The sequence below is a fragment of the Euprymna scolopes genome, chromosome 32, assembly GCF_053919585.1.
Source record: "Euprymna scolopes isolate OS-2025 chromosome 32, ASM5391958v1, whole genome shotgun sequence".
NCBI lineage: Eukaryota > Metazoa > Mollusca > Cephalopoda > Sepiida > Sepiolidae > Euprymna > Euprymna scolopes.
In genome coordinates, this window is record NC_136513.1 from 67,736,015 (window position 1) to 67,760,929 (window position 24,915).

At 33.4% G+C, this 24,915-nt stretch overlaps 1 protein-coding gene and 1 pseudogene across 5 annotated transcripts in view; one reads left to right on the forward strand and one right to left on the reverse strand.

Annotated features, from left to right (window-relative positions):
• LOC145256407 (membrane-associated protein Hem-like) overlaps nucleotides 1–24,915 on the reverse strand; it is a 195,507-nt gene that overhangs the window by 100,024 nt on the left and 70,568 nt on the right. For all 5 annotated transcript variants that reach the window (XM_080115273.1, XM_080115271.1, XM_080115272.1 and 2 more), the window contains exons 4-12: nucleotides 24,721–24,777; nucleotides 19,315–19,457; nucleotides 18,364–18,454; nucleotides 17,529–17,666; nucleotides 15,172–15,220; nucleotides 13,440–13,593; nucleotides 13,228–13,293; nucleotides 2,149–2,245; nucleotides 387–511 (exon numbers count right to left, since the gene is read on the reverse strand). In XM_080115273.1, coding sequence (XP_079971399.1) covers nucleotides 387–511; nucleotides 2,149–2,245; nucleotides 13,228–13,293; nucleotides 13,440–13,593; nucleotides 15,172–15,220; nucleotides 17,529–17,666; nucleotides 18,364–18,454; nucleotides 19,315–19,457; nucleotides 24,721–24,777 — 920 coding nt within the window. The remainder of the gene's footprint in view (nucleotides 1–386; nucleotides 512–2,148; nucleotides 2,246–13,227; nucleotides 13,294–13,439; nucleotides 13,594–15,171; nucleotides 15,221–17,528; nucleotides 17,667–18,363; nucleotides 18,455–19,314; nucleotides 19,458–24,720; nucleotides 24,778–24,915) is intronic.
• On the forward strand, nucleotides 21,515–21,631 carry LOC145256555 (5S ribosomal RNA; annotated as a pseudogene).

A 24,915-nucleotide genomic window follows, 5' to 3' on the forward strand; every position in this document is an offset into this window, starting at 1 on the left:
TATTGGACTTAACAAAATATGTTATCATAGGGAAACATTCTCATGGAAAGATCTTTCAGGTCGGAAGTTATTGATAAGAAACTCTGTTCATGGAAAGTTCTGTTTAGTTTTAAGTACACAGAGGAAGAAAGGAAAGATATTTGCAGTGGTGTTTGTAAAACAAGTTCTTGACACGGTTGAATGGGGGGGGGGGCGAAATTGGAACTTTGTTCAGCACTTATGGAAATACTGACAGAATAGAAAAAGCCTAGCAACATCTCTTCTGTAAGGTTGTAGAGAAGAGATCATCTCCCACTAGATTGTGAAGTCGATTTTAACATTGACAATTTGCAAATGAAAATAAAAATGTATTAAAAAGAACAGCAAATGTCTGTCACAAATCTTACCTGTCTACAAAATCTTCCTGGGACAATTTTATATTATGCCGTTTTGAAGGTGGATTATCAAAGTGACGAAGCAACCAGAATATTTCATCACGGGCCATAGATAAACCTTGGAACACATAGAGAACCTAAAAATAGAATTAGATGAAGAACGTATTCAAACATGAAACACTTTCTTTTTTAATATTGGGGTCATTACTCAAGAATAAGAATTAATCAGATGGAAATGATTGCCACCTGAAAGATGAAGAACACTATGGGAGTACTAACACTGACCAATGGTATCAACTGCATTTAATTTGGATTTTAAGATGACCAAGTTGTAATCAGCAGGGAAGCAGTTCTGTAGCAATATGTTCTGGACATAGGACAGGAAACCCTCATGAAGAAGCTCTGCTTATGGAAATTTTGCTTGATGCTAGGCACACAAATGTATACAGGAAAGATTTCTTACTATGAATGTTTTTCAAGGAAAAACCAGAAGAAATAAAAGCATGTTTCATGGCAATAATGATAGCGTAGACGGAATAACTAGCAGAATCTCTTCAGTGAAAAAAGGACTGTAAGCAATATTTTTTTTTGTAAATACAGCTAAAACTTGTTTTTAGATGAAAATGTTTTTTGCTTGTTTTATTTTGTGAGATTCTTGCTTAGTTTTGACAGAATTGTTTGCATCCAACAGCAAATACTATCAAAAAGAAACTGTCGATCGACTTTTTACTTTTTGAAGTAAGTTTTACTCTAGGTTATTACACATTGCAACATTGAACTTTTTCATTAAAGAATGCTGTGTAGATGAATGACTATTGTTTTGTAATATTTTTCATAGGCCATGGCTAGTATTTGAAGCACTATTATTTTCCAAAGCAACATGAATATTAAACAGTCTTGTATCCTTAAAAGTACAGTTAAGTCTTAGAACAAACAGTTTTTTTTTTACCTTATAATATGATATACAATTAATTTGAAGAAATATATAAATTAGTATCTAATCTTTAAAAATATAATTGTTTATTGAATAGCTGAAGTTTGATACATATAGGAAATTATTTTTATCAATTTTGAAAGCAGCTGATTATATTTAAGTCATGAACAAAAAATGGCTGTGGTCTAACAAATGTTTTAGCCAGCCAAATTATTATCAGAAAGAAACTTAAGAGAAACTAAATTACTAAAGTCAATATTATAGTGAAAGAGAAAGAAGATGGCTAGTCTAAATGAAATCACAATTTGTCAGATGCATGGCTATTTAAGTCTGACTCTGAAAATCCAACAAGATAACTTTATTAGACTGGCTTTCAAAAAACTTTTTAATTAATAATTTTAACAACGCTTTAAATGATTTTCGATTCAACTGTTTAAACATATCCAAATTCCTTTCAAATTTTTAATTGTCACCCTCCCCTTTTTAACAACTATTATCAAAAGGCTAAAAACAGATAACATACTTATGCAAAAGCAACATGCATTCTGCTGAATTTAATTTCCTAAATAAATTTTTTAATAGGATTTTTCATATGATTCTACTTTATATTATTGTATTTTTGATTTCAATAAATATTTGATCAACACTAAATAAAAAATAATTCAATGCATAGTTATCAACATTGATGTCAGAAATAGACATGAAATGTGGTGATGCCTATGTAAAAAAAAAAAAAAAAAAAAAAAAAAAAAAGACACACCTAAAGTTGTCTCATAATTTTATTAATACCAAAATGATGTGAATGAAAAATAAAATGAAGAAACTTTTGAAAATATTTACTTTTGGTCCTAACAATCCAGGTTGATCAGTGTAAATTAAAGAAAGCTCTTTTAATGCGGTTCTTAAAAATTTTCTTCTTTCTCTGTGCAGACCAGGACTGGAATTAGACAAAAATAAACCATATAAATATATGTATTGAATAAAAAAGTGAAAATAAAATTTGAAATAAAAACAGGAATGAAGACATGATCAAAACAAGCACACAAGGCAGTTGTGAGATTACATACGCCTGTTTGACAACGTAATATTTTTCATATCAGAACATCTTGATTGACATGGAATTGTTAATAATTAAAAAACTGATTATCTGGTCATGCTGAAATTTTGTATAATAATTACTGCATACTTGATCAAACTTGAAAAAAAGAAAACAGAAATTGAAATTCTTTCAAAATTTTTATCTTGACTGAACTTATCAGGATTATATGATGCAGCACATCATTGCCTATAATATGGGCCTAATAGTTTCTACAATAAACAGAACCAAAGTTTGACTGTTGCATTTTCTGTGACTTTAACCAGGACTGTTAATAAAATTAAATCAGTTCTAAGTTAGATCAGGACTGATATTTTGGCCAAGTTTCATGATTGGTCAAGCAATGTGCACATTTGGCTACACAAACAGTGATAAACCAACAAACTTGACCTCGTTGGCTGAGGTAAAAATTAGAAATTATGGTTGAATATGGTAGGCGTTGTTTGTATTTTTGCAAATAGTTTTTAACAGTGAGAAAAGGCCAGCAATAACGTGAAACTAAATGAAATAAGTTTTCAGCATCACAACTTCAAAAAGCATACATGGAAGAATAAAAATGCCAGCAATTTAGATAAAATATAAAACAATAAGTGGTTTTTGATAGTAAAAACCACCTTTACAATACTTTGAATAAAGTTGTCCATGATGAGAAAACTGATCACATATTTACAACATTTTAAATAACTGCTGAAAAGAATAAAAACCGTGATAAAATCAGACTCTACAAAACTTTGTCAATGTGAATATAAAATCTCACTTTTTAACAAATTTTCTTATTTTGTTGGGATGGAGCATCCTACCAAATGCTAGATATTCATCCACTATCTACAACCAAGAGAATGTTTTAAGATTATAATCATCCCTTTGAGCACTTGGTTCACCGGGTATATTTACTAGGTAGTTTTTGAAATTCTCATTCAGGTTTTTTCTATCATTACTGGAATGATGGAGATCTTAAGATTCTAATTTCTTTTTATGTTGTACATAAGACATCGGTAATTTGTTATTTCCTTCTCGGTTGGCAGATTATCCAAATACCAAATGACGTTTACAGTTTGACTCAGGGGAGAATAAAATAGCAATGAACAATGAAAAGGAAATCAAAAGCATATAATAAGTGTGTCTTGTGTTGGACGTTTCAACATTGTTTTTTGGGGGGAAATTCATTAAGATTGTATATGATTCACTTGAAAACATTCACATGTAACAATTGCCAGTACTGTTCATCCAATTGAAGATAGGCTCTGTACTAAGTTCTCTCCACAGGTTGGAAGTTGTGGCTTCATTTTGCTATGCTGGTGAGGACTGAAGTAAGTTTGATCTTGCATGTACAGACTGGATGAGGCAAGTTTTGTTAGCTTCTTCCCATCTTAACCTGTTTATTCTAACTTATTACTTAGGATCGAGTTTATAACAAAGTTTGTACAAGTAATCTGCTCCTGATAACAGGAAGTAACTAAGAGTGATCTCCTCTGACAGGTATACATAGAGGAGACATGGAGGCAACCATTTGCTTTTTTATATGGATCTTAGTAACAAGCTGGAAGGACACATTTTCCCACTTTACATAGCGAACAGGATAAACATTGTAAAGCACAGAAATTTGCAAACACTACAGTGGACATTGAACGTGCTCCCACCAAACATCATTGAAGCAACATTGAATTTCAGAAAGAAAACATTGAGCTAAGAAAAGAGAGGTTTCACAATTGTCCCACCATGTCGCGAGTGAAATAACTGGAATGGTCCTTGATAGGATAGGATCATACTGACAGAGAATGGGCATTGTTTTTGGACAAGAATGAAAGAGAATAAAAGTAAAAATGGATTAATAAAGGTATCCAAATGTTCAAAATGAACAGATTAACAAGACTAGCGACAGATTATAGCAAAACAGGAATACCATACTTCCTATTTCAGAAACACTGCAGATGTGAGGGTGAACTGAACAGGAATTGTGAGGATGGAAACTCATTATGGCTGAATTCAAATGATGCAGAATTGTGATATGCACCAGTGGAAAGAAAAGCCTTAGTCCTGCTCTACAAACTAGAATCCTACCAGGTGTTCATACTCAGATCCCCAGATTTGCTTATAACAGTGGATTACTTTCAACCAATAAAAGTATTTTTAAACAAGGCCCTGGAAAATATTAAAAAACCCCGCCTGTTAAATTTCAAGAAAAGTACATTGATGTATAGATTCTAGATAAAACACTGTCCTTGGAAAACTTAATTTAGCCCCTGATTGTGTATCTCGATACCCAACAGGTGAGTGAGTGTGTTTGTTTAACGGCATTTCAACCTCTAAGGGTCATTTAATGCCAAAAAAGTTTTGTTGATATAATAGGTTTTCAGTTTCTTGTAAAGTTTATCTTTTGAAGCAAGATGCTTTAGGTTTTCCGAAAAATTGTTTTAGTTGTAAAAGATTTGTTTTTCTAAACTGAATTTTACTTGTTTACTTTATAGGAGTTTGAATACATTTGTTTCTTTTAAATAGTTTACGATTTGTTGGGGCTCCACTTCTGGGAACACTTTCCTAATGTTTGTTGTTTTAAAATATTTCTCCTGAGTGCGTTTGTGTTTTCTACATTTCGTCAGTAGATGTTTCATTGTTAGTTGCAGAGTGTGCAATTTGGTGTTTCCTCCATTTTGATTAGGTAGGAATGAGTTAATTTTGTATGTCCAATTCGTATTCGGTTTAGTACAATTTCTTCTCTTCTTCCCTTAAAAATATTTTGTTTTTCGTTTTTAATTATTGGTTGATGTTCATGCAATTTGTTTGCAGTGCATTTGTTCCATTCCTCTTGCCACTTGTTTCCTATATATTCATTGATTTTTTTTTTTTTTTAGGTCTGTGTGTAGTATTTTAATTTTTTTCATTTGGTGATTTGTGGCTTCTTTAGCATGTTTGTCTGCCTTTTCATTTCCTGGGATGCCGAGATGGCTTGGCATCCAGGCTATTATAATTTTTTTATTGTTTTTTTTTTTTTTTTCGGTTATTTTGTTGTATTCTTGTATAATTTGTGATAAAAGGGTGTTTAGATTTTTCTTCAAGGGCCATGATACAGGATAGGGAGTCTGTATATATTATGAATTTTTGTTCATTGATGTCTTTGATGTGTTTGAGAGCTATTTTGATGGCCTGCAGCTCGGCTGTATATATTGAAGCCTCGTTGGGCAGTCGTATTTGATATTGATTTTGTCCATCTGTGCATGCTGCACTTGTTCCATTCGGTGTATATCTCTATGTATTCTGCACATTTTTCTTAGTTCTCCGAAGTTGCTTCTGTTTGTTATATTATTTGTAATATTTTTCTTGTAAGCAGTAAGTGTTAGGTCAGTTTTTGGTTTGTGTAATGTCCATGGTGGTCTGTAGTTTATTTTTTGAGTAATTATATTGTCAAGGTTTTCATTGATTTAATGTATTATTTCTTTAATTCTGTGTCCAAAGCAGGGTATATTTTTTGGTTTCCCTAAATAAAAGTTTGTACATTGTGGTTTGAAGGTAGTTTTGTATGTTGGGCTTTCGGGGATGCTTTGTAGTTTTGTTGCATATTGTAAAGCTAGTTTTTCCCCCATCTTAAATGCAGGGATAGTTCTTGGGCTTCTACATGCAGGCTTTCCATTGGTGAAGTTCGGTAGGCTCCCAGGCTAAGTCTTAAACTTTGATTCTATATTGTTAGTAGTTTGTTTTTGTAGGATTTGTAAGTAGAGCTGTATATGGCACAACCATAGTCCAGTTTGGATCTGATATGTGAGCGGTATATTTTGAGCATTGTAGCTTGATCTGCTCCCCTGTCTAGTTTTGATACTATTTTTAAGATATTTATTGTTTTTAAGCATTTTTGTTTTAATTTGTTAATGTGCTCCTTGAAGTTTAGTTTATTATCAAAAATGATCGCTAGAAATTTGGTATGTTGTACTACTGGTATTAGTTGCCCATTTAGTTTGAGTTGTGGGTCAAGGTGGTATTTTCGTTTCTTACAAAAGTGGATACATGTGGTTTTGCTTTTGGACATTTTGAATCCATTTTGGTTAACCCAAAGATCTATTTTGTTAAGGCAATGTTGCATTTGTCTTTCGATAGTTGGCATATTTGGTGATGAGCAATTTATTGAAAAGTCATCAACAAATAATGTTTTTTCGAATCCCATGTTAACATTTTCGATTATACCGTTGATTTTAATTAGAAAAAGGGTGGCAGATAGTACACTACCCTGTGGTACCCCTGTTTCTTGTGTGTATTGATCTGATGTTATATTTCCTAAGCATACTTTAAATGTGGGATAGGAATTCTTGGATAAATTTTGCTAGGTTTCCTCTGATTCCCATATTATGACTATCTTTCAAGATTCCGTACCTTCACGTGGTGTCATACGCTTTTTCAATATCAAAAAAGATTGAGACCATGTGATGGTTTCTTATTAGACCGTTACGAATATATGTTTCTAGTCGAATAAGTTGGTTGTTAGTACCTTGATTTTGTCTAAATCTGCTTTGGTGTGTAGAAATGAGGTTATATTTTTCTAAATGCCACATTAGTCTTGTATTGATCATCCTTTCTGCTGTTTTGCATATACAGCTTGTTAGGGCGATGGGACGGTAGGGTTGGAGTGATCTTTTCCTGTTTTAGGAATTGGGATGATATTGGATTTGAGCCAGTGTTTTGGAAAATTGTTAGTCCACCACATGTTGTTAATTATCTGTAAGAGAATGTTGAGAGATGTGTCTGGCATGTGTTTTAGAAATTGATAGTGGATGTCGTCTGGACCGGTAACTGTATCTTTACTTTTATGAATTGCATTTTTTAGTTCTGTTATAGTGAAAGAGATGTTATAGTATTCTTTGTTATTGGATGTGAAGTTGAGTTTTTCTTTTTCTGCATCGTCTTTATACTTTTGGAATTTGGGGGAGTAGTGGTTGGATGATGAGTTTTGGTTGAATTCATTTGCGATTAGGTTTGCTATTTCTTTTTTGTCTATAATTTGTCTACCATTTGGTGTACTTATATTATTTATTGGTGCTCCAAGTTTTTTTCCAGTTATTTTTCTTATTATTTCCCATGTTTTTTTGATGGCGTGTTTTTCAATTTGGAAATATAGTTTTACCAGGTTTCTTTTTTGCTTTTTTTTTTTTTATAAAATAGCGCGCTTTTGCTCGTGCTTGTAGGTATTTTTGGAGGTTGGGTTTTGTAGGATGTTGTTTGAAATGTTTTAGTATTTTTTTCCTGTTGGTTATTGCTTCTTTACATTCTGTTGTGAACCATGGCGTTGATTTTGGGTGTGGTTTAGTGGAAGATTTTGGGATTATCTTGATTGCTATTTCATTTAGCATATTGGTGAAAGCTAACATAGGATCTGGTTAACTATTTCTTGGTTAATTAAGTTTGTACAAAGTTTGTTAAATTCAGTCCAGTTAGCTTTATAGATTTGCCATTTTGGTTTTGTTTCTTCTGTTGCAGGTTCTTGGGTTTTGAGAAAAATTGGGAAGTGATCGCTGCCGCACTGGTCGTTATATACCTCCCATTGCAAGTCCAGAAATATTGTGGGGGAGCACAGGGTTAGGTCAATAGCTGATGTCGTTCCTGTGCCTGGGCGAAGGTATGTGTGTGTTTTGTCGTTAAATATAGCTATTTCGGGTGATTCCAGTAATGATTCAATGATTTTCCCAGTTTGGTTAATATTTTCACATCCCCACATTTTGTTATGGGCGTTGAAGTCTCCCATTAATATAAAAGGTGTGGGGAGTTGTGTTATCAGATCTTCAATTTCGGTTTTATTTAGTTTATGTTTAGGTGGAATGTAGATTGAACAAATAGTTGTTGGTCGGTGGAGTGTAGCTTTAATTGCTATTGTTTGTAGGTTTGTTTGGAGTTGTAATTTTATATGTGGTATCTGTTTTTTTATTATAATTGAGGTGCCTCCTATTGGTTGGTTATCTGTTTGTGATCTATTTATTTGGTTGTAAATGTGGTATCCTTTGAAGTTGATGGTGTCCGTTTCTTTTAGAAGAGTTTTCTGTAGGCCAATTATGCTGGGGTTATATTATGCTATTATATGTTTGATTTCTTCGTAGTTTGGTTTTATGCCTCTGCAGTTCCACTGTATGATGTTTTTATTCATTTGCATAAATTATTTATTTATTTATTTTTTTTAACTGTTTGGTTTTTGTTTAGGTTTTTATATCTAGTATTCTATTGGTTTGTTTGTGTTTTGAGTGGTTTTTGTTTTGTGTTTACTTGAACTGTTTGGTTCCTCAGTCTCCATTTTCTCCTCCTAGTCAGTTCCGTTTTTGGAGCTAGATTTATTTCTGTGACTCTCGATTTCAATCAATTCAAATTTATTTTCATTTTCGATTAATATTATTTCTGTTTTTTGTTTATTTTGGTTTTTGGAAAGAGGATTTGTGTTTTCCCGTTCTGTTTCCATCTTTCCAGATATTGTGTTTTTATCTTCTGCTTTTGTCCGTGTTCGTGATTTGGATCTTTCACAATTTATTTGTGGTTTTTGCTGTTCGGGTTCTTTTTTGCTCTTTGGGACTTGTTTTAGATCATTTGACTGAGTTTTAGAAGATATTGGTATTTGTTTCTTGTTTTCGTTTTTGTTAGTTTTTAAAGTTTCAATTAGATTTTTGAGTTTGGAGATTAGCTTAAGTAGGTCTTGGTAGTGGGTTTGGTTTGTTTGGTTTGAAATTTTTGTGATGTCTGCGTAAGTGTTTATTTTTTCTTGAGAGCTTGCTATTTTCCTTGCTTCAGGAAAGGATACGTTTTGTTTGTATTTTATTTCAGCTATTTCTTTTTTGTAGATTTTGCATATTTTAGAGTATGCTGGGTGTTTTTCTTGGCAATTTGGGCATTTTGTTTCGTTGGGGCATTCACTTTCAGTGTGGTTAGGTTCTTTTAAGCCACATTTTCCACATATTTTCTGTCCTTTGCATGTTTCTCTGTTATGTCCATATTTATGACACTTGAAACATCTCAGAGGGGCTGGTATATATTGTTCTACTTTTTCTATTGTATATCAGATTTTTATTTCTTTGATAATTTTTGGTGTATTGAATGTTAGTACGTAGGTTTTTGTAGGTATGGTTTGACCATTCCTTTTTATGTTTATTCGAACATGATCGATTACTCCCTGTTTTCTTAGGGCATTTTCTTTTTCTTCTGCTGTAGCCAAGGTTAATTCATGGCTTTTTATGACACCTTTTGATGTGTTTAATCTTTCATGGGCAAAACTTTTGCATTTATAGATATGGAATTTCCAAGATGTTTTTTGCGTCTTTATAGTTGTCTACTGTGACAAGTAGATTGCCATTTTTCATTTTTTTTGCTGTTTTTGTGTTGCTGTTTTGAGACAGTATTTTTTCAATTAAGAATGGAGACAGATCGCTGATCTTTTTTCCTTCTAAGGTTTCGATTACTATGAATCTTGGGTATTTTTCTTTATCAATTACTAGCATGGGTGCCCGGCGTTGCCCGGGTGTTTAGAGGTGTATGCTGAGCAAAAAAAAAAAAAAAGGGGGGTAATTTTTTAAACTTTGACCCCTATTATGACCCCTGAAAATTTATTGTTTTGGCCTCAAATCAAGTTATTATGTTAGATCCATGTCCACGGAACCTATATCTAAAATTTCAAGGGCGTAGACCCAAAATTGTCGGAGGAGTTTGGTAGAGTTCTTAAAAGGTCAAATAGTTGAAATTTGACCCCTTAACAGCCAAATTTCTGGCTGACACCCGTCACATCGATTTTCCCAAATCTCAGTACCCGGTATTTCAAATTTCGAGTCTATAGACTAAAAATTGACAGTTATTGCGTAGGGAAATGTACACAGACAGACAGACACGTTCACTTTTATAGATATATAGATTTCATAGTTATATTCTTGCTCACTGTCTGAGCTGGTTACCTCAGAGTGGGTTCTTTTCGATTTTGTTTTATTTTTTTGGTTTTTGGGTTTTTTGTTTGGGTTTATTATATCCATAGAAGTTTTTTTAGATTTTCATCTCTTTTGCTCCCCACCCTCCTCGGAGTCCGAAATTGGGAGATGTTAGGGGGGGAAACCCATTCGCCCTTTCATCCCAGGGATACAAAAAAGATATACTCAATTGGTTAAGTTTGTTCCATCATTTAGAGAGCAGTTGTGTGGTTTTTTCTCAACAATTGATTAACCCTTGCCATCGCCTTTTAACACTTACCTGGTTTATCTATGTTTGTAGTAATAAGATGTTGTATTATCTTGAGATTAAATTTGTTTATTTATTTTTTTAAATGTTATAGTTGACATTTTCAGCGTAAGTGTTAGGGCTTGACATGACTAGCCGATTGATTGGACCAGGCCTCTCGACCGCTCGTCTAGCCTAGTACAAGGCCAAAGTGGAGTGTTGCAACCAATACCTTTATTTTCCCCCGAGGCATCAGTTGCTCAGCCACCAGGATCCTTTTTCTAGGCATCACGGGTTGCCACCCACGGCCAACAAGTAGCCCCATTGAGGGACTTTTACCCTCTGCAGGGGGGCAGTCGGCATATTCTAATGCCCCACTGACAGCGACACCCAGCAGGTACCTAACCAAAAAACCATGACCAAATGATCGACACTGCAGTAAAAACGACCTTCACATCAATGGACGAAAGTGATCCTAAATTGAAGGCTATTGCATGAAAAGGATTGTGACCATGGCAGCCATAGATGAAGAATGCAAAACTTTAAGAGATCTAATTCAAAATGGCTTCCCCCAGTCATGCAACAAGCTCCTACACAGGGTCCGAGTTTTCTGGTGAATGCACAAAAATTATATTGCCTGGAAGGAGTTATTATGAAAAACAACAAAATCTTGATACCTCAACAACTTCATGCATTGGAATTGGAATCCCTTCACTCTGCACATTAACGCATAAATAGTATGTTGGTGAATGCAGCACAACGATTGTTCTGGCTGGGTTTTGATGCTAACAGGCAAACCATATCTCAATGCAACACTTGCAACATGATTGCACTATTTCAGCCCAGAGAACGCTGGAAATTTCCATTCCAACAAATGGTGGTTGGCTTTGTCGATATACAGGGTAGGAAGTTTATGATGTACGCTGATTGATATACTGGATGGGTGGAAGTGGCCCTAATGACGTTAGGGATGAACAAAACTATGTGCAAAGCTTGAGAACTTGGTTCTGTACTTATGATGCATGTGAAGAAATCTGTTTAGACAGAGGACCACTGTTTGAGTTCCAGGAGTAAGGCTTCTTTTTGAGAAACTGGGGTATACAGAAATGTATCTCATCAACCTATTACATTGAAACCAACGGTCACACAGAATTAGCTGTTAAGACAACAAAACGTAGACTAGCTGATAACAGACAGCTATGAACGCCTGTGCCATGATCAGACTGTTTGGACATTACTAATACATTGCAATAACCCCGTCCAAGACCTTGATATGTCCCCAGCCATAATGCGATATTACCATATAGAGTTAATGAGTCATTAAAAGCCACCTATCAATACACATTCCAAACCTTATTCCTTTGTAATAAAAAAAAAGGATGAAACATTTTATCTAAATTTTTTTTTTTAACTTGTGATTTCTATTTTTCTTGCTTATGATAATTGAAGATTTCTATAGTGAAAAAATCCAATATCTAAAAAATAAGTTTTTAATACAATACAATATTTAAAACAAACTATGTAAAACATTAACAACACTAAAGTAATATGATGCTGTTTTACATAAGTGGTCTTTAAAACCAACACATTTCAGGTGAAAACATTACATACTTATATGTTATGGTGAAATTAATATAAATTCAGAAAAAAAAATGATTCAGTAGAAAAATAATTACAAGTAAAAAAAAGGAATTTATTGAATTATCAAGTTTTATCATGCATTTTAATGTGGAAGAATTGTGCAACCAATTCAGTATGGTAAACAAGAGAGATAACCCTTGACTTGAATTAAGGGTCCACCATCTGTAAACAAAATATCTGGGAATATAATTATAGCAGATTTTTTATCATTTACTGCAGGGGTCACCAAAATTTTTGAACAGACGCCCATATTGCTGACTTTTTAGAACTACTTGGGTCAAAATAAAAGAATTACCTGAAGGTGTTTTATACTCTTTTGCTCATTAAGTTTGCTTTTTAATAAAACTAGTTCTCCAAAAATCTCATTTTTTAAATTATTTTCAGAACAAAAGAAAAACCATTAAACTATTTTTACACATTTCCATTTAAAAAATATTTCCGGTTATATTTTGTTATCTATAAGAGCTCCGTGGGATGGATTAAAGACTTCCGCAGGTCATAGTTTGGAGACTCCTGATTTTCTGGATCATTTTTTGTAATATTTGGAATTTGTAAGGTTTTCACCTGAAATGCGTTGGTTTAAAAGATCACCGATGTAAACAAACACCATTAATATTTTCAAAATAATTTTTGTAGAAGATATCATTTGAATCTCTATCATTCTAGCATGAAAGACATTCGGAAAATACCATTTTCAAATTGTGTGGCACCATCTCTTTATAACATTGTTTTTTTTATTTGTTTAGTTTATACATTTTGTTTAAATAGTTTAGTAAATAAAACTAAAGTTTGTAAAAATTTATTTTATAAATTACCACGTTTCATAAATAAATTTTTTTAAAATTAAAAATATGCATATAACAAAACATGCTTGTAAAAAAAAAAAAAAAAAAAAGCTATTAGTAAAACTTTTGCCATTAGTAAAACTTTTGCAAATAGTAAAACTTTTAAAATAAAAAAATCTTGATGGCAGAGTTACAAATATTTTTATATGCCATATCAAGTAAAAAAATACTTACGAAGTCTGAAGAGCATGCTGTTGGAAATCTTTTACTTCTGTTACTCTTTTATGTTGTATATGTTGACTGGAATAAGAAAAGAAGTTAACATGAAAACACATCAGAACAATATTAAAAAACTAATAGGCCTGAGAGATTTAGAGAAATGTAATTAAAGACAAATGATAAAGTTGAAAGATGCTAATCACACACAAGATGTAAAATCAACTGACCCTTTCAGGCTATCAAAAAAAGCTGCAATATAACTATGGATGTGAAGGACCTCATCTCTGCACAATTGTACAATGTAACCAGACTGGAGAGCAGTTTTCCACAAATCCCATGCCTGGGGCTCCGAAAGACGTTGGTAGCAAAGCATCAAACCAACTATTAAAGAAAGGGGAAACAAAATTTTAAAGGATTTTTTATGACAAAGTTGTTACCAAATAAAAAGGTTATTTTTGCAAAAAGTGTAAACAATTTTCAATGTCATATCATTTTACAATCAGATTGAAATAAAATGTTTTTCATCAAAAAATACACAGCTCGATAAGTTAAAATAGTATAAGAATTGAGATAATATTGTCAATAAACTTGCCAATAGATTAACTCCATTTTAATTAAAAATAGGGTCATGAAGGTGTAAATGATGTAATCATTATTAAAGTTGAATCTGAAATTATTAAACATTCAAAATGCACTTAAGTCTGAAACTTTTGCACAAATACACCTATAGAAAATATAATAAACTGGGTTATACTTTATTTAACCAGTTTAAAAGAGAAAGGGACACTTCTGAATTTAACCGCTGTCAAAATGGTGCAGTAATACCCATTTTTTTTTTTTTTTTTTTTTTTTTTTTTTTTTACACAGAGATCACCACTTATCAAGGCCCGGAAGCCACTCAGGGATAAGGGTTATTGCAAGTACATTATGTTAGTGAGGAGATTTGATGAAGTGTTTACTTAAGGGGGCGGTTCATTAGGAATTTGTTAACATTAGACTTGAAGACATCCAAGTTGTAGTCCGGAGGGAAGCAGGCAGACGGAACAGAGTTATACATGTTATATTATTAATGCTTGTCTAGTATGAAGTCCCACGCTATCCTACAACAAAACAGGTTCCTTACTATTTAACACAACTAAGCAAAACACTGACAAATTTGAAAGTACAAGTTCAAAATTTAAAAATAAAATTCATTTGTGATTGTTTCACTAGATTGCAATAGTAAAAACTGCAATTATTGCATTACAGTACCAATTGAGTGTAGAAGTGAGGTATTTTTCCCCCTGTTAAGAACATGTAGTTTGCTAAGAAAAAACAAAGTTTTGCAGCAATGTGAAGGAGGAAGAGGAAAAGAAAAGCATTTAGTTGTTAGAATCAATATTTTTGTCTCTTGGAGATCTCTTTTATGAGTCCTTAGTTTCAAATCTCCCTTTGCATCACACACATCCTTTCCTATACTTCATTTTCTCTCGAATTCTCAGCTGGTTTCGTCAAGTTAACAAAACAAATTCATCTAATTTTCTTTTTAGTTTTATACTTTCTCTCCTCATAATTCACTTTCCCTCCATGATTAACTTCCATTCACTAAAAAGAAAACCCTCCCACCACCCTTGCCACTTCCTCTTCTCCCAAAAAGTGAAATTCCATTTTTTAGTCAGAAAAAAATCTTTCACTGGTGATTTTATACAAGATTATTTTTAACATTTTCATTTTAAATTAAATATGTTTTTAACAGTTCTGTGAATTCAACATCTTTTTTTTGTCTGATGAAATCCAAAGAATTCAATCAACAAAAGTTGATATATGATATAAAAACAAACAAGAAAAATAAGGCTGCGAAATCAGTAATATAAATATGCAATTGACTCAAAATTCATACAGGTTACACTAACTCATAAAGCAATGAACTCTGACAGGCCTGATTCTTACAGCAGAGGATGAAAAGGAAATATGACTTACATATGATCCATCTTTCCATTGTATCCTGAGAAAGGTATTCACATTGGATCTGAAAGATCAAGAAAAAATTGTTTTTACATTTGTTTGATAACATAAAAATCATCAGATGTTATTTTATTAATAAAGTTTCAAAAAGCTGTGTGGACACAAACGCATATAATAGAGATTGTTATTAGAAATATGTTTAAGTATAACATTTAAATGAGAAAATGTAATCAATTAAAAAATAAAAATTAATGACTATTCTTAAAGATAAAAGAGATCAGGTCAAATAAATCTAAATTGTTTAAGTTTATTTTAAGCTATAATCCAAGATATATTCTATGTGCAAAAGACTCATAATTGACCACAATTTGTCACTTACAAAACATTGTATTAAATTATTTCAGTCTTTCTAAACAATGGAATAATGTGTTATTAATGCATAATTGTGTGGACATTTCACAATTTCTTTCATCCTACAATTAATGTAAAAAGATGCATGGCACAGTGGTTAGAGTACTTAGAAAAAAGTTGTTGCAAAAATAACATTCATATGAAGATTGAAGGTTCAACCCTCGATGTGGGCAACTGAAAATTTCCAATGACTTAGGATCTCTATGCAATTATAGTTGATTAAATGAGAGCATGAAACAAATGCTTCCATTCAAAATTCTAGAAAGATCAACGAGTTTGACAGAAAGATTTTCCTGAGTTTGACAAGATACACCTGAAGAAAGTTGGAGGTTATATCAACCGAAACATTGTGAAAATGACACTCAAAATGAGAACAACAGTCCAAAGAATCCAAATACTATGAATAACCCAATCCTCATCTCAAAAATTCAGAAATTTAAATTTACAAATAATAAGAAAACATTGGCATTTTTTTATAAAAAAGATAATTGTTGTATTTACCTCTTCTTCAGCAGATTAGACAGAAGATAGAGTGTGAGTTTTAATGAAAAGCGTTTCTGTCAAATGAACTGGATCTGAACTTATCACACTCGGTACTTCAGTCCATTTTGTTAATTGTTGAAATATTTGAGATATTTTATTTATAATTTTAATAGTAAAAAGAAACCGATTGTTTAGTGTGAGATTTGAACCCTGAAAAAAAATGACATAAAACATTGGAACTGAGAATGATTGCTTTATTTGCCACAGTCATCCATTTATGTTATTGCTTTTTCAACCCAAACAAGGCACAGTGCCACTTGGATGTAAGGGCTACTATCTGGGACAAAATTTGCAGGAATGTACAAAGTTGAGCAACAAGATGTCTGTTCACATTACACTTGAATTTCTGCATGTCAGTACAGTCAGAGAAGAAGGATCCAGAAGAGAATTCCAAAGTCTAGCAGTTTGAAGGAAGAAACTATTTGAGTAGAAGGCAGTCTGGCATCTAGGGATCTCTACAGTGTAGGGGTGAGATTTTACTGCTTGTTGGGTTAGTCGGGATAGTTACATAAAGGGGGTACAAGAGTTTGGAGTTAGAGCACCTTCCATTAAAATACTTGTAAAATAGGCACAAGGATTCAGGTTTTTTATGATATCAGGAACTGGAGAAGTGTGATTTTTGTCTGCAAAGGAAAATCTGGGAGTGAGTGGTTTGCTAGATCCAAAGTGGATTTGGAGGTATCATGTCGGGCAAGAAGGTTAGCCTTCTTGGTTGCTGTGCAAACAACCTCAGCATTGTTTGATAGTGGGGGAATCGTTGATTTCCCATTATTTACTACACTAATTAAATTAACATATTTTCTCTTTTAATCTACTTAAACTGTGTTCGTAAGTTTGACATAAGAATACAAAATGAAAAAATCTGTTTTACCTCTCCATATAGATCTAAAATAGTTTAATTGTCTAAAAGAAACATAAATATAAAATAAAAAATTCTTATTAATGTAAAAGTATAAAAAAAAGTTGTTTTTTTCTTACTATTTGCGAAAAAAGTTCAGATAATGATAAACATGTTGTTTAGTTGGTTAATAATAGGAAATATTAAACTTGAAAGTAAACACTAAAAATGTTAGAACATTTGTTTTACATGTTTTTAGAGACTTTTAATTTTGAATGAGTTTTATAAAAAGTTCTGACTTCGATCTGATGTTTTTATCCATTTAACTATGATGTTGCAATACGCATACAGACAACTTTACTTTATATATAGGTAATAATTAACTGCAATAATGACCTAGCTTATCTCCTTGAACTGATGGCTCCTCATTGTGAGTTCACTAGTCCAATCAGTAGACAGTATTGAATGCCACAAGGTCATGAGGAGCACCTTGTGGTGTTCAGTAATAGTCGCATCCTGAATTAAGCTTAACCATATATTACATCCATATCTCGTGTGTGAACAAAAAAAAAGCACTTACTATTTCTGTATTTGGCACACTCATCAATTTAGAAGGTTCTGAAAGGAGGCTCAGAATCTGAGCTGATCTCATTTGATCAGCAGGAAGATTTCGGCGTGGATAGATCACATGGAGAGACAGCAATGCGGGCAGTAGAATCTAAAATTAAAAAAACAATTGAATATAATTCATTTCAATTTATCAAACATCTTTCATTTTAATAAAATGAACTTAGCTAACAATCGTTTCATCAACTAGATTATGTGTATATCTCTCTGTTTGGAAATACAATTGAAAACAAAACTATACCAAAATTAAGAGCTGTTTTTGGGTCAAATAGCAGAGAAAAAATAAGGAGGTAAGGCTCTAGTGATTTAAGAGAAATCAACTCTTTATTAAAAAAAAGAGGATTTTGACCAAAAAAGCAGACTAGCAATTTAAGTAGAAAGACAATTTTTTTTGTTTTCAAAAAAAAATGAAAAGTGGAGAACTCACACCTGTGTTGTATGTTGTATTTTATGCACTTGGCTTTTTTTATCAGACGAGCATCATTAGAATTTAATTGAAAATCATAGAAGAGAATTTACTAGATTTTAGTAAACTATTTAAAAATTATATAGCATCTTTAAAGATATAGTGACATTTTTCAATGACATATCAAAACATTTGAGGAAGGAGGAGACTGATTGATAAGAGGAGAATGGTTCTAGGGTGATTAATGCTACACAGAAAAAAAAGATAATTTGAATAAGAAATTCTTCAGCATAACATTATTAACTTGGGACATTGGAAAAATTAGATTAAACTAGTTTGTCATTTACATGTAAAAAAAAAAATTTTTAAATAAATATTTTACCCTGGAATGTGGTACAAACTCTTCAGCTAGTTTCTTCATGGGAGGATCATAATCTATGATCATCTGGCCAAGACGAGGGAATGCTGGTTCTCTATAACATGAACACAGATTTGAAATTCAAATGTGGAACAGACGTGTTAAATTAATGAAAACAAGTTATGAATAACAATGCATTTAGACTTTAAAAAAACAAAACAAAAAAAAAACACACAAGTTAATTTTTGTAATGTTTAAAATGTTTGAACGTTTTAAGATCAGAATTGAACATACATCTGATGAAGGGATTTTTTTCCCTGAAATATGTTATACAGACTCCACCATCAAGTAACATTGAAGGCACGTAAAATTTATAATAAAATAAAGAAAAACAAAGAGAAAAATATAAAAAATTATTTTCATTCTTCTCTTGTTTTCTTTCCAGATTCCATCTGATAGATTCCTGCATTGTAATTGCCTTCTATACATTATCTATGTATTATTTCACGCATTATTATTTTATGTAAAATGTTATAAGATATATTTTATGTATCAATTTTTAGTAATCACTTCAACAGTACTTACTATGCAAGTAGATCTAAGTAATAAGTTATTAAAATTTATTGCAAATAAATTATATATGTATACATTTCATCTCCATTTTTTTATTATAAATTTTATGTTGTCAACAATTCCCTATGAGAATAAAAAGTGGAAGACTGTTTTTATAACTTTCTCTTTCTCTTTACATATAAGGTTAGTATCACAAATTAGTCACTTCAAGCAAACATCAACTTCTTGCATTTAAATTATTTAAAAAATGGGAACATTTATCTTAATAAAAATGGTATTATTGTGGTATAATGTAACAATTACTGCATTTGTTTCATTGCCAAACAGCTATGAGATTTTTAATAAATTTTAATAAATCAAAATAAAGAAAACGGAGAGTTGCATGAAAGAAGAAGAACTCACCCACTGCCATGTTGATATTCATATCCGAGGTGGAAGACACCAAGAACAGTTTTGCGGTCTTCTACTTTAGACACAACCACCATTATGCAGACATAAGTTACGATAAGATCAAGGTAGTTTTTCGTGAGATCATAATTCAGACTCTGAAAGAAAAAAAAACAAAAAAACAATCCTTTATGGAAATGGATTTGATAATGGCATAATAATGGGAAAATGATTGTGAAAAATGTGAACTTATTGAAAGGTTAGTTTCTTGGTGTAATATTTTCACCATATTCAAATATGATTAAATACAACATATAAATACACTAAGGAAACATTTAGTAAATAAAAAGCTATGTGTTTGATAAGTAAACGATATGCGTTTGATAAGTAAACGATATGCGTTTGATAAGTAAACGATATGCGTTTGATAAGTAAACGATATGCATTTGATAAGTAAACGATATGCATTTGATAAGTAAACGATATGCATTTGATAAGTAAACGATATGCATTTGATAAGTAAACGATATGCATTTGATAAGTAAACGATATGCATTTGATAAGTAAACGATATGCATTTGATAAGTAAACGATATGCATTTGATAAGTAAACGATATGCATTTGATAAGTAAACGATATGCATTTGATAAGTAAACGATATGCATTTGATAAGTAAACGATATGCATTTGATAAGTAAACGATATGTATTTGATAAGTAAAGGATATGTGTTTTTTTAGGAAACCAAAGTCGCTGGAGGATGTAAATAACTGAAAAAAATCATATAAATGAACATGTGATGTGAAGTAACCATCCCTCATTCATCAAACAGATTGGGGAATGGACATTATGTAAATAACCATTAGGCAGCCCTGAATCAACTGATAGTTCATTATAGGGGATGGTGTGGGATTCATTCTAGTCAGATATCTCTATCAAATGTCACTGTTACTGATCCAGTAAACCATCCTGGTCGTAGGGGTGCTGCATGGTGGATGAATGGCAGACCAATCGATTCCCCTTGGTGTGGTTGTGGGCAAATGCCTTTATAACATCGAAGTTTTCCCCTATCAAATCAACAATATTGTCGGCCCACCTCTTCTGTCTGCCCTTTTCTTTTCTCTTGAACTTTTCCTTGCAGGATAGTCTTTATAAGTCCTTCCAAGTGTGCTACATATCCATACCATCAGAGTTTCCTCTTTTTCACTATGGTTAGTAGGTCTTCATAGTGATGCACTTGTTGAGTGACCTTTCTGCGAACTTCATGGTTGATGACATGATCCTTGTATGAGATGCCAAAATGTTTTCTGATGTATCTCATTTCTACTGCTTGGATCCTCCTTTGTAGGTCTCCAGTCAGTGTCTATGCCTTGCAGACAGAAGAGATTATTGCTAAAGAGCAGGCCAGTTTCTACCCAAATAGAAACACCATAGAACAGATATTCCACCTGAGGGTTTTGCAAGAAATACAGCCAGCATCAACAAGACATCTTCCATATCCTCACTGATTTTAAGGTCTTTGATAGAGCATGGCATGATGCTCTGTGAGCACTCATGAACAAATTCAACATAGGTTATAAATTAATGCACACTATCAAGGGACTAAGCAAAGGTTACCAGTCTGTTCGCACAGGGCACAGTAGGGGAATGATTCTGTACCCGAGTTGAGGTTCGACAAAGATGTCTGCTGTCGCATGAAATGTACCAGTTATAAAAGAATTAACTTGAACAGATATTGGACACTTGAAAACTTAACTGACCGACTTGGCTAAATGATGACTGTTGACCTTGGTTGAAAACTTAGAGGTCTTGAAAAAACATTGATCCCGGATTTATAAAAGGTTGAGAAGAGGCCATCAAACTGTAAAACTCTCCTCCCTATGACTGTTCTCATACAAATTTGGTAAAAAAAAAAGTATTTGATAAATAAATACATATTTGTTAGAAAGCCAATAAAAGCCGACGGAGAATGTAAATAGATAAAAAAACATTCAAATGCATTATTTTTATTAAACAAATATGTAAACATAATATTAAGATATTCAGAAATTAGCAATTAAATTTAAAAAAAAATTTTTTTTTTACTGAAGTGGAAATTGTCAATTGATTATTATAAGCATGAAACATGGTGTAGCGTTGAATCTACAGGGGGAAGCAGAATTTTCGATTATAAGTGGGTGATTTGAAATCTCCACTTTCATTAGTTACTACACTGGAATACGGCATAATCACGTTGACACACCGGTTCCCGCTTGATCACCGCAGTTAAGCAACGTTGAACCTGGTCAGTACTAAATGGGTGACCATTTGGGATTTCCAGGTGCTGTATGTGCTCTCCGCTTATCTCGGCATTGTTTCCAGTCATTTAGCACTTCTCCTTGCCACTGGACTCAAGCAGTGCGGATTCAGGAGAGGTGTGGTTAGTGATTGCGCAACCATTGCCTCACAATTATATGTGCAGCTGTCCCTACAAGGGTATCCTTTGTCTTTCGAGACTAAACGGAGGCATTGCATCAAATCATCAACACTGAAATATAAGGGAAGACACATTCTTTTCCAGGATTACTATACTTACTTTTAACCCTCACCTATATAAAGCTGAATGTTTAACAAGAGGGGAGCAAGTACCATTTTTTGAGTTTACCGAAGATTAAAACCCTGGTCTCCTAGCCCATTACTGAATACTATAACCATTATTTTAAATGGGTCAGTCATATCTTTTCATATATCCTTAGTAAAGGTATTCTGTTGTAGAGAATTGAAAAAAGTTCAATTATAGGTTTAAGAGTTTTATTTATTTCTTAAATCTATTACTCAAGCAATGTTGAGTCTGGACAATACTAAATGACAATTGGAGAAGACCAGGTGCTGCATGCAAGAAAAATTAATTTATGTAAAATGAACTTCAAAGTCTACCGAGTCCGAGACTAGTGCTGAATTTATAACACCGCATGATGACTGGTGTTCCACTTTTTTCTGACCTGTCTCATCAGTCGTTCCCATTCTCTACATGCCTCCAACCTCTGTTTTGTGGTCACTTGTTGGGAAAGTTCCGTCTAGTTGTGAGTTGATCCTCGCATTTATGGGGACAATGGTCTTGGTGGTCGTGTTACTCTCATGCTGTGTTGTGGGATCAGACTCGTTGGTTTGTGCCTGATCGGGTCTTTGTTATCCACCTCCATATCAGCATCAGATGTGTCGTCTGCCATCACTACATCATTCTTCCATTTCCATCCAACCATAGTTGTCCATAACCAATAGTCTCGACAACTCTCCCCATTTTTGTCAATCGTTGTGGTTATGGCATCTGAACGAATTCGCCAACTTGAAGCTGTTGGAGTGGACAGCTGTGAATGTTGTACTGTTTTTTGTTCAGCACATGCCTTTTTGCCATCGCCCTTTCCCTTAATTATTTGGTTTCTGTCGACTGATCGTGAATTTGGTGCTTCTTGCAAAGTATAGGGAGGTGAACCCTTATGGTTTGACCATATAACATTTCGGCTGGTGATAATCTGAGGTCCTGGTGAGGCAAGTTCCTATGTGTCATCATCGCCTGTGCTGCCTGATCATGGCGTCGGTGGCCATAGCCATCCATGCAATCCATGAGCATTTTTTGGCTGTTTTTATGGCCAGTTCGGCTTGCCGATTATTTTGGAGATAATGTGCGGATGATACATGTCTCTTCTTTACGACCCAGTTTCCTAGGAATGATTTATACTCCAACAAGTTGAAAGGTGGCCCTCCATCGAATGATATCTCCTTCAGTGCACCATATATAAACCCCTCAATGCATCGCATTCTGCTGCAGCGGGACAACTTCAATCCAGCCAGTGTACCAGTCTGCATATACCAAGTAACTCTTCTCATTCATATCCAGTAGTCCCAAAACAATCTTTTGGAATGAGAATACTGAATTTGAGAGTGGCATTAGTGGGTCTCTCGGTTGAGATAAGGCGATTGAATTGCATTTTCAATATTGTGCCCTTATTTGTCGGATACTAGTGTTGAAATCGGGCCAAAATAATCTTTGTCTAGCATTAGCTAACATCCCATTCACCCTTTGATGGGCAGAGTGCAGTGCCTCTAGTACTTCCGCTCTAAGCTGCTTTGGTATTAGAATTTTATCTTCTTTTATGGGTATCCCTTCCAAACAATATAATTGGCATGCCATCACACAAAATTGCAGGATTTTCAGTGGCAGTTTGTGTCGTGACTTCAGGAACCCATCTCGTATATATATATATATCGCTAATGTTCGGCATTCCTCGTCAGTGGCTGCAGCTGCCACGATTCTATCCCAGGTTATAGCTTTAAATTTGAGGTCATGTGTATATGTTGCTGTGATTGATGCTCGTATGGTCTCCTCGATCTGCTGAGTAGTATCGGTTGTCTTTAATCTGCTATGTCTTGACAGTGCCGAGTATCAAGAGAGGCATAGACATAGATTCCACAACACAAGACAGCAAGAAGGGGAGGGTCCCCGCATAGTTTTTTGCAAAACCTCACTAGGGTCCGAAGCTTTGCTAAAAACTGTGCAAGACCCTCGCTTTCTTGCTGTCTTGTATTGTGGAATCTATGTCTATGCACCTCTTGATGTAACCCTTTCACCACAACGAATCGTATATGCCATAGGAGCTGTTCTTCTGTGGTTATATTGAGTTTCAGGCCTTACTAGATCGAACAAAAGTCTGTTAACCTCGTTCGAGCAAGCCATTCTTAATTCGTTGCATATTTCCATGGAGTATTTGTTTGTACCGGGTCCATGTGTCGATGAATAACGCCCAGTTCCTGTTGGTATAACCATCCTCGATCACAGGTCTGTCCGCTTTTTTAGTGTGGGGTCAGTTTGACACATTTTTCTTGCCAGCACAAAGCTCATTGTTTTTATTCTGTAAATTACTTTCAACTCCTGAACTCGTTGAAAGTAATGCTCACCATTGCATTCTCCTGATGCCATTACTATTCCAATTTCAATAAGAAAATAAATCTTGTAGAAATGGATCCTGTTCGTAGCATCATGTAAAGTGGACTTACATGTCTACCGAATACGAGACTAGCGCTGAATTTACAACACAGCATGACGACCTGTGTTCCACTTTTTCCGACCCGTCTCATTGGTCATTCCCATTCTCTACAATTTAGAGATTGTATATGAAAACATGTACAATTTCAGCATAAAATGACCGAATGATTATCAACATGCTGTAAAACCCAACAAAATTTATACAATAGAAGGAAGGATGTATGGCTTCAAAGGATATTAGTGAAAATGGACTTACATTGAAGTGTATAAGGACATAATATGCTTCAGAAAAACGGGTCTACCATGAAACTGCAGTAAAATGTTAAGATAAGCTATTTTTTTGATTATGGATTTACCAACTTCCAAGAAAAGAAAAAAAATTTGAATTCATAACTTACAATATCTAAAGATATCTGGCAAGCATCCATTGTGGTTAGCAGTTGTGTAATGTGATCCTGGTAATAGAAAAAAGAATTATGGTTAAATAAAAGTAATCAATTTTTCAGAAAGGAAATATAAAAAAAAATTAAAAAATGCAATCTTTCTTCTTCCCAATAATACATGTAAAAAAATTTAAAATATTAGACTCTTCC